The 8,696-nt window shown below is 33.0% G+C and overlaps 2 protein-coding genes across 2 annotated transcripts; one reads left to right on the top strand and one right to left on the bottom strand.

Moving 5' to 3' along the window:
- Positions 1–75: 75 nt before the first annotated feature.
- On the bottom strand, positions 76–3,916 carry Polr1E (RNA polymerase I subunit E). Its single transcript, XM_074121308.1, has 7 exons — positions 3,704–3,916; positions 3,081–3,271; positions 2,070–2,286; positions 1,534–1,726; positions 1,225–1,443; positions 765–890; positions 76–255 (listed from the first exon to the last, which is right to left on the bottom strand). The coding sequence occupies exons 1-7, from the start codon at positions 3,777–3,779 to the stop codon at positions 129–131; spliced, it is 1,149 nt and encodes a 382-aa protein (XP_073977409.1). The 5' UTR covers positions 3,780–3,916; the 3' UTR covers positions 76–128.
- Positions 3,917–3,972: 56 nt separating this feature from the next.
- Positions 3,973–8,371, top strand: LOC141450674 (secretion-regulating guanine nucleotide exchange factor-like). Its single transcript, XM_074121309.1, has 7 exons — positions 3,973–4,119; positions 4,282–4,693; positions 4,773–5,144; positions 5,340–5,511; positions 6,433–6,660; positions 7,435–7,590; positions 7,957–8,371. Exons 2-7 carry the CDS (start codon positions 4,676–4,678, stop codon positions 8,130–8,132), a joined length of 1,122 nt encoding a protein of 373 aa, XP_073977410.1. The 5' UTR covers positions 3,973–4,119; positions 4,282–4,675; the 3' UTR covers positions 8,133–8,371.
- The last annotated feature ends 325 nt before the right edge of the window (positions 8,372–8,696 follow it).

Genomic DNA, 8,696 nt, shown 5'->3' on the forward strand with positions numbered 1-8,696 from the left:
ATTGGTTTATATTAACCACAACCACCATTTTACTGGCTTACCAGATTAAGAGTGAAGGTTAACAAGAAATAATAATAGAACTTTATCATTATTTAATATTAAAAACAAAAATAAAAATATATTACATTTCAGAACGGTTGCTTTTTCTTGAATGGTAGTGCCGGAAGTTTTGGAAGTGGCACTTTCAACATATACACTTTCTGCTTTCCTTCGGTCGAGGCTACCAATCCAACAGTTTTGCAAAGCTGCAGAAGTCTGCAAATTAAAAAAAATAAATAGTTATAATACTTCTCCTGTGGTAACAAAAAAAAAATCCTTTGGATGAATTACAAACACACCCTGAAAAAAGTTAACAAGGGTTAAGCTTTTTTCCAATGCTAAAATAAAGATTGAGTATTCAGCACTATAACTGACATGATACTGGTGCAAGTAGATTATGCGTAGTCAATTATGTAACCGAGGAATTTAGAAATTTCCGAATATAAATGTAAACCCAATTCTAAAAAATCCTTAGAATTTTCTTGAATTGCGATTTTTTTTTTTTTTTAAACTTAAGACTTAATATTAGCCGCATAAAAATGAATACAATACGCATTAATTCGTTTGTTTCTATACATATAAATACATCTTACTTCACATTTCTTCAAATTCGCGTCTTAACTCTTTCCTCGCCTACGCTACCCCAGACAAGCGCTTTTGGGAAGGTTGTAGGCAGGCAACCAAGTTCCTGTAAAGTCACTCACATGAAATATAACTGTACTTACTTCTTCTGATGGTAACCTTTCAATAATGAAGAAATAAGCTCTAAATTCAGTTTATAATTGCAAGCAAGAAGTATTAAAACCATGAGGTAACAAACAGCTTTATCTTTATAAGATACAGGGCGATTTCTGTAATCAAAATAAATCAACAGATATTATATATAAGAAATTATTCATTAAAAAAAGGAGGCAAACAATTGTAATCCAAAGATATTTTATGAGGAATATAGGGGCACAGTTTTAAGTTCGCATCATCGTAAAAATTTCAAACAATTTGCTAGACACTGGTTCAAGCTTGCTCGATTCTGAGAAAATCTACAACTTTCGAAGAAAAGAGTTAGTTGAAAGATTTCTGGTGATAAGCTGCAAAATGCTTCCACGTGCTAAACTCAGGTGTGAATTTTTGATCTTAGAAGTAAAAAAAAAAAAGTCCTAAAAAAAGCAAGCTAATAAAACTAAGTACCTTGTGTTTCCGGTTAGCACTGTGAAATCATTCAATATTTTTGTACCAATAACTCTGCTAGAAGGGCAAATATTACGCAAGCAATTTTTATTTTTAATTTCAATAGCTCCCATATTAACGAATCTTAATAAACTGTCGGCGTAGATTAATAACTTTAATTTATCTGTATTTTCTTCAGCATCTATTTGATTATAATGCGCTTGCAAAAATTCTGATTTCCTAAAAATAACAAAATAAAGTTACTGCTTTTAAGAATCTAGAATTTTCTTTCTTAAACATAAAGAAATGGTCAAAATAAAATTGTCTTACTTTTCATTTTCATCATTTAATAAAGAGACAGCTTTATCTAATGAATTCATTTCCATTTCACTTAATATATCTTCAGCTTTATACACATCCTCTGGACTAGTTGCGTCTCGATTGCAAGGAGGTAATAATTGTAGTACAGCATCTTCAGAAGATGCCTTCAAATCTATTATATCCTTTGCTTGACCTTTCATCTCTGTAACAGAATGAAGAAGCAGAGAGTTAAAAAATATTTCTAGATATAACTTTTAATTGGGCATGAAATTGTAATTGAAGGCTCGAAAACTTGACGGGATACTTCTGGCAACCTTAAGGCTTTATTCAACTAAATAGAACGGATTTACCGACTGCCAATTTCAAATGTTGTTCGAAACATCCTGCACTACTTTCAGACTGCTAATCTGTTGCGTCCAAATTTAAATTTCTCCTTCATACAGTACCCACCGCCAACATTCCACTCTCCTCAATTTAAGATTAGACGATAATTGTAGATGATAATTTCAACTACAAAATTTATAAACTCATGAATAAGAAAGTACCTGCAAGAATTTGCTTTGCTTCATCTTGAGAAATACTGTTGGTAATTTTCATACGCATACTGAGTTCTGAATATCTTTTAGCCTTTCTGGAACCAAATACCATATTTAAATCGTTTACATAATCGCTTTTCTCAGAAGTAGAGTCAATAGATTTCTGCTGATTCCTCTCTTTTAATGCGTTTTGAAGAAGACAGGAATATGCTGAGAATATCCTTGCCTGAAAAAAAAGAAAAACAAATCTCCGATCACTACTTTCTCTACTTCTTATTAATAATTTCAATAATTTTACAAATGTGCTAACGATGAATCAGTTCTTCTTAACTGACCTACTTTCAGGAAGAAAGCGGATGTGTTTTCCTTTAAGGTGGATGCTTGATTTGATCGGACAGCTGAGATCTTAGGTCTGGGACTGGATTTCGTTACTATGACAGTGTTTACTTTTTCTCCCCACTGACGAATAAGGAGCGGATGTGGCTTGTTTTACTGTCCGACAGAAGCACTAGCAAACCCGGGTAGTATGATTCAACTTTAGAGATAATATATGTTCCCTCAGAAGCCCTAAGATCAATCTTTCCACAAAAAATGTTTCAAATGAAATAATCATTTTCTCCGCTTGGAAGTACTTTGATAAAAGTACTATTGTAAGACAAGTTTGATAAAAATATTATTGAAGTTTTTTTTCGTAAACACTGCGATCTTATTCATCTAAATTGTTCCAGCAGCTTATGCAAGAACTTGTTGTGAACGAGCTGTTTTCATCCAGCATATAGTAAGGCATTAAACCTGCTTATAGTAAGGCATTTAACCTGCATTCAGTATTTTTTATATATATATAAACCGAAATTAACGAACAAATCTTAAAATTGAAACTAACCTTAAATAAGGAAATAAAGAAAAAAAATCTTTTGCCTACGCGGCACTTTCCTAAAACTGGAGAATGAGGCATCAATATATTCCTGCTCCCTTTGTTAGAAACAAAGAACCCAAGACTAAACTGTTTTTGTAATTTACCTTATTTGTTCTTTTATTTCGTACTAGAAGTAGAGTTTGGCACAGAGCATTAGAATTCAGTTTTCCTTTATAACACTGATTTCCTTTTGACACTACTAACATTTGCTCGATAGATTCTTTTTTATCCTTGTACATATTACAACGCAGATTTGAAGCTTCATTTTTTACAAGAGAACCATACTCAAAGGAAACTGTAAAAAGATTTATTAATGAGAAACATGAATTAATACAATAAGGAATTTCAAAGAAAGTTACAATCTTCTATATCTATAGAGCTATTAAAGTAAGCCTGATTAAAGGCACCATGCATTTATTTTTCGCCTAAAAAAGAGCGGTAGCTTTGCAAAGCATTTTAAACAGTTTTGTAATAGATAAAGTAATTAGAAATATGCTTATTAAATAATTGAAGATAATAATTCTGTAGGAAAATAAGAAGAATCAAATGCACTTTGCGTGCCAAAAGCACAAAATTAGTTACAAGAAATCAAATGTGTATATGAAGTTGACTTATAGAGAATTATAATTAAATTTGTGGAGTTATAACTAATATGTATTTATTTATTAAAAGGTATTAGGGGTACAAATACCTAAAGAGACCGGCTAATTTGACAATAATGACCTACCTAAACAAGGTGATGTCGAAGAAGTTGTAAAGTAGGAATCTATTGTTGTCATATCTGAAGAATGTTCCATTTCCATTGGACACAATTTCTAGCGGACAATGAATTAATACGTTTAATTTTATCAAAATTAAAAACCCAAACTATAACTTCACATTTATATTAGATTAGAATGCATAATTAAACATAACCACATTACAACCTTTAACCTTCTCTTCTTGATGTTTCAAAGAACCAAACAAGCATAAGAGCGCTTTGAGCTCGCCTTGTATGCCGGCAAATTCAAACTATATTTCTAAATTTAAGATATACAAAAACTTTTTTATAAAATTACCATATATGTACTTTTTCTAAAGCTAGGTAGAATATAATTTTTCAGTTAGATCATCGGACAATTCATACGGCAAATAAAAAAAAAGGTAAGACTGTTTATGTCTGCATTTTAGCAAAGTTTTTACGGCAATTTACCCATACATATGTATGTCTTCTCCACCAGCATAGTATTTAATATACATAGTATTTAAATAGCCAAAATTTTTCCAACTTAAGTTTCCATCAATTAATCTATAAATCTTTTGCAGGAGAAAGTGTTTTTTTTCCGCACACCATGCAGAAGTTCGAATCCTCACAATTATTCCTTAGAATATTGCTAGAATCTAGATCAAATCTTTAGGCAATTCTGGGGCTAATGGAGTCAGCTTTAAGTGTAATTTCACTCACTCTAATGTACTGATTTACTCGACAGTATAGTGTTACTAAGAAGTAAATCAATCTGAAATTTGCTGAGTTCGAAGTACACTCGAGTTAGAACTGCGGTGTGGGAGAGCCGTGGGAGTGGTCGCAGCAATAGTTTATTTAAACCCAGATGATACAGGGGAAGTTGTTACTGCATACGATTTGGTATTATCACATGTTTATGCAATAAAATATTTTGTATTCATAGATATACGTGTCTGTATACATTGTTTCTGAAAAATGCGCATCTACAGTTGGGTGAGTTTTAACATAAATGTGTTTCTCGTAAAAAAAAAGAAAACTTTTAAAGTGTGAATCATGGTATATTTGGGTACAGGGTTCAAATTTGGGCGGCCAATTATGTGCTGGCTATAGAAGTTCTACGGAAGTATTAACACCTTTACAAGTGAGACCGTTTGAGAAAGACTTTTTCAAGGCCAATACCTTAAAGTCAATCGTCGGTGGTAGAGATCAGACTTATTTCTTATTTGATAACGGAGAAGTTTACGGCTGTGGATTGAACAATTGTGGCCAACTGGGCAATCTGCCACTCTATGTGCCCTTTCCAACCAAGTTGAAAAATTTATCAAGATACGCGGTTGTTGAACTGTCTGCGAGAAATGAGAATGCCTACGCTATCACGTCTGAGGGATATTGCATCGGATGGGGATCCAACTCTAGTGGCCAACTTGGATCTCCACCTTTTGAAGTTAGTTTAATTCAAAATGTTTCTACTGGTCATAAATGACATATATACTTAACATGCATATTAGTGTATAATTGGTGGTGGTTAAACTTAAGTACGGTAAAACCACGTAGGCACGACTTACCTTATTTATTATTTGATGTGTTCAATAATCTTTTCAAATATGTGCATTTCATGCAATTCCATTTTTTATCATAGATGGTGTGTTCCAGTGAGCCTAAAGTGATTTGTAGAAATGCTTTACATGTGTCTGCAGGCGGAAACCATGTAGCCATTATTACCCGAGGATATAGGAAGTTACTTACTTGTGGGGCACATAAGTATGGAGAAATAGGCAGAAAATTTACTAGAAATTGTAAACCAGCTGCAGGTAGAATTATTTTCTTTTATGGTAGTTTTTAGGACAACTGGTACGGAGCTGTATTTAGCACTTTCTAGAAATCACTGCAATTCCTCAGAAGCCTTGGTTCGAAGTATTCTCTCATCTGTCATTTACTGGGCACTCAAAACTATAATTGAAATAATGATGATATAATCTGTACTTGAACAATATAGAACAGCACATATTTCATCTTGTCCAGTAGATCTAATACTAAAAAATTTCTCTTAACAAGATCAAGTGTTTTCTAACATTCAGTTTACATCTAGTTTGTAAGTACCAAACGTCTCACGCTGAAAACTGGATAATTGCAACAAACTCACGAGTGAAAAGTGGCCCCTTCTCCGAACCCACACTCCGGGGCTGGAGCAGGAAGGAAAGTAACCATTATTACACATGGGTGGATATTTTTTCTGAGCGTAACAATAAGAATACAACAAGCAGATACTTGGGTGATTAAAGGATTTCTCTACGAAGTAGCTTTTCATTTTAATTTTCATTTAATGATTTTCTCTAAACTTTAAGTGTATCCTCATTTCTAGGTCTATATTATTACTATGTTACATTTTCCCAAAATACTTTGCTAAACAGAAGTCTTAGAGGGAGATGAAGTTAAGAGAGCTCTCCTGTGTAAATGAGGTTTCAGTTATTTTACGATTAAAAGCTGAAGAGGAAAGCTTTATTGAGTTTTTTAAGCAGTCCCCAAAGTTTTATTGAATCAGTCGCCACATAAGTTAGACTTACCATCTTTGTTTTCAAACTTTTCAAAGGAAATATTGCTGCAATAGAATGTCAAGAGTGTGTTCACATCGGCTTGTTTTAGAATTTATCGGTTGCTGTTAAGAAATTATTATGGCCTGAAGGTCAACAAGGCAGCCATTTCTATACTTAATAACTAGAAATTTATTTCAGTGAAGCTACCTGCTGTAGAAGCGGTTGCTTGTGGGCAGTCGCACACCATTGCCCTCACTAGAAAAGGAGATCTCTTCGGCTGGGGGATGAATACTTTTGGACAGACTGGCATTAAGCCAAGAAATTATCCAGTCGTGCTGCGGCCTAAAGAGGTACCAACTGAGTATGATCTTCAAATAAAACAAGTAAAATTGCAGTGCGGTAGACATCACAGTGTGATGTACGCTAGTAAGTCATTCAATATATTAATTATGATTTTCTCTTACTATAGTAAGAAAAGGTGTAATCTGCAGAGTTTTTACAGGGTATAACAGTTTTGCGGTTCCTTGAATTTACCTCAGTCTGTATTCACCATAACCCAAAAATAAAACTTGAAATTTCATATTTCTTTGGGGCTACCAACAGAGAATGCGACATTTAAATTTAGGCTAAAAATGGCCAACAGGAAATATCCATTTTATTGAAAAAGGATTTCTTCGAAATCTGCTCCAACAACTTCTTTAAACTTGTACTGCTGTTGTGTATCGAGCAGATCTGCAATTGCAACCGCTTTTCCAGGAAAATTCTATTATGGGGCACTTCTGGGAGAGTGGGGTGATCAGGCTTTTCTCTAAAGTGCCATTACTGTTTATTGTACTGGCTTATCATCTGTATGATATTATTAAGAATGGAATGTGAGGACTCAAACTTCCGGAGTCTGAAGCAAATTTATGAGTTAGGACTTCGAGATGGTAGTAAGAGAAAGTCATGTTCACAATTTTTTTTAAATAAAAATCTGGACTTCCGTTACAAATATCTTGGTGTAGATAAAAGTTCAGTCACTTGTTTAACAATCTGCGTGTATTTTCTATGCAAGATGTTTCTTCTTCAGCCCTTAGTCTCAAGAAATTGGTGGTTTATATTCTTGGAGCCAAGTCAGTCTAAGGGAACCTGCTTATTTATCGATTTATTATCGTCTTATAGACTTATCTTTTTAATTTAATCCAACTCTTTAATTTTCAGATAATGGCCAAATCCTCACATGGGGGAGAAATCAGTACGGACAGATTTCAATGGTTCCACATCTTCCAGAATATGATTGGAAACCAACAATGTTAAAAGATTTCTGTCATGTTGAAACAATTGCAATAGGTGGCAATCATAACATCGTCCTCCACAGTAAGTTGGTGCTCTTTCCCATAAGATTAAACCTTTTTCTCAATAAATTACATATTTTTGATCCAAAATACTTTTTTTTAAAACAAAGATGTTCAAAATGAGATAATAAATTGGTTAAAAAAATAATAATAATAATTTGAGTAAAACTGGTTAATATATCTTAAAGAAGAAATACGTTTTTTTTTTCTTTTTTTAGATTTTTGTATGTTCTTTCACAACAAATTTTCAGATTCGGTTCAACCAAAGCCCTGGAATGTGTGTAATAAAGTGCGAAATGTGCGCTATTTGTATGAGTTTAATGAAATGCATTGTCTTATATTTTAGGATATTATACACAAATGTTTCAATGTACACTATATTTTCCAGGAAATAAGGGCATCCATTTCTGGGGCTGGACTGAAGGTAATTGCCCCAGCAAATTGGATCATACGCACAAGGATCCTTATCTCTTTAAACCTGAGATATTCTATCCTAAAAAATCTATTCCTGAAAATATTTTTATGGGAGCGGGGGAGAAGCACTCAGTCGTGATGTTCTATTGAAAGATCATTTATTGTAGTATGTGTTTAAAATGAATAAAAGTGTAATGCAACACTTTTTCAGTCTGTTTAATTTAGTTTCAATTAGAAAAACTTTTCAAAATACCATTTCTTTCTGAACTACTTTATGCAGTATTATACTCGAATAAAAAATTGAGGGGTTAAATGTGTTATGATTTTGAGTTGGAGGGAAATTCCGCGACTGTTTAATACCATTTAATTGGATAATCTTTTTTTTTTTGTGGCAATCTCAAAAGAACTCTTTTTTTTATTTTTTTTAAATTGTTTTTACTTATTGCACTCAAGTCATTTCTGACATTTTTTTTCAAGAAAATTTGATTAAAGCACTAATTGAATAAGGTGTCATTTGGTGATCATTCCTCCAACTTTTCATTTCAGCCTAATATACGGTTCTGGTATATAACTTATTATTATAAAGGTAAGACAATGTGGTGCCGGTTAAAAGATAATTTCACGACCAAAAGCACTACTTTACTACACAGATAATAGACGTTTCTAAGTTTTTCGAAAATACCTCCTGGTATTATATCAACTAATATTGTGATA

This window comes from Rhodnius prolixus, unplaced genomic scaffold (genome assembly GCF_049639745.1).
Source record: "Rhodnius prolixus isolate KJV_2025 unplaced genomic scaffold, Rpr scaffold_8, whole genome shotgun sequence".
NCBI lineage: Eukaryota > Metazoa > Arthropoda > Insecta > Hemiptera > Reduviidae > Rhodnius > Rhodnius prolixus.

Coding starts and splice junctions, on each gene's coding strand:
- LOC141450674 (XM_074121309.1), top strand. Junction 5,145..5,339: donor TTGGATCTCCACCTTTTGAA/GTTAGTTTAATT, acceptor TTTTTATCATAG/ATGGTGTGTTCCAGTGAGCC. Junction 5,512..6,432: donor AAATTGTAAACCAGCTGCAG/GTAGAATTATTT, acceptor AATTTATTTCAG/TGAAGCTACCTGCTGTAGAA.
- Polr1E (XM_074121308.1), bottom strand. CDS start 3,779: ATGGAAATGGAACATTCTTCAGATATGACAACAATAGATTCCTACTTT. Junction 1,727..2,069: donor AGCAAAGCAAATTCTTGCAG/GTACTTTCTTAT, acceptor ATTCTGTTACAG/AGATGAAAGGTCAAGCAAAG. Junction 891..1,224: donor GTGCTAACCGGAAACACAAG/GTACTTAGTTTT, acceptor TTTTGATTACAG/AAATCGCCCTGTATCTTATA.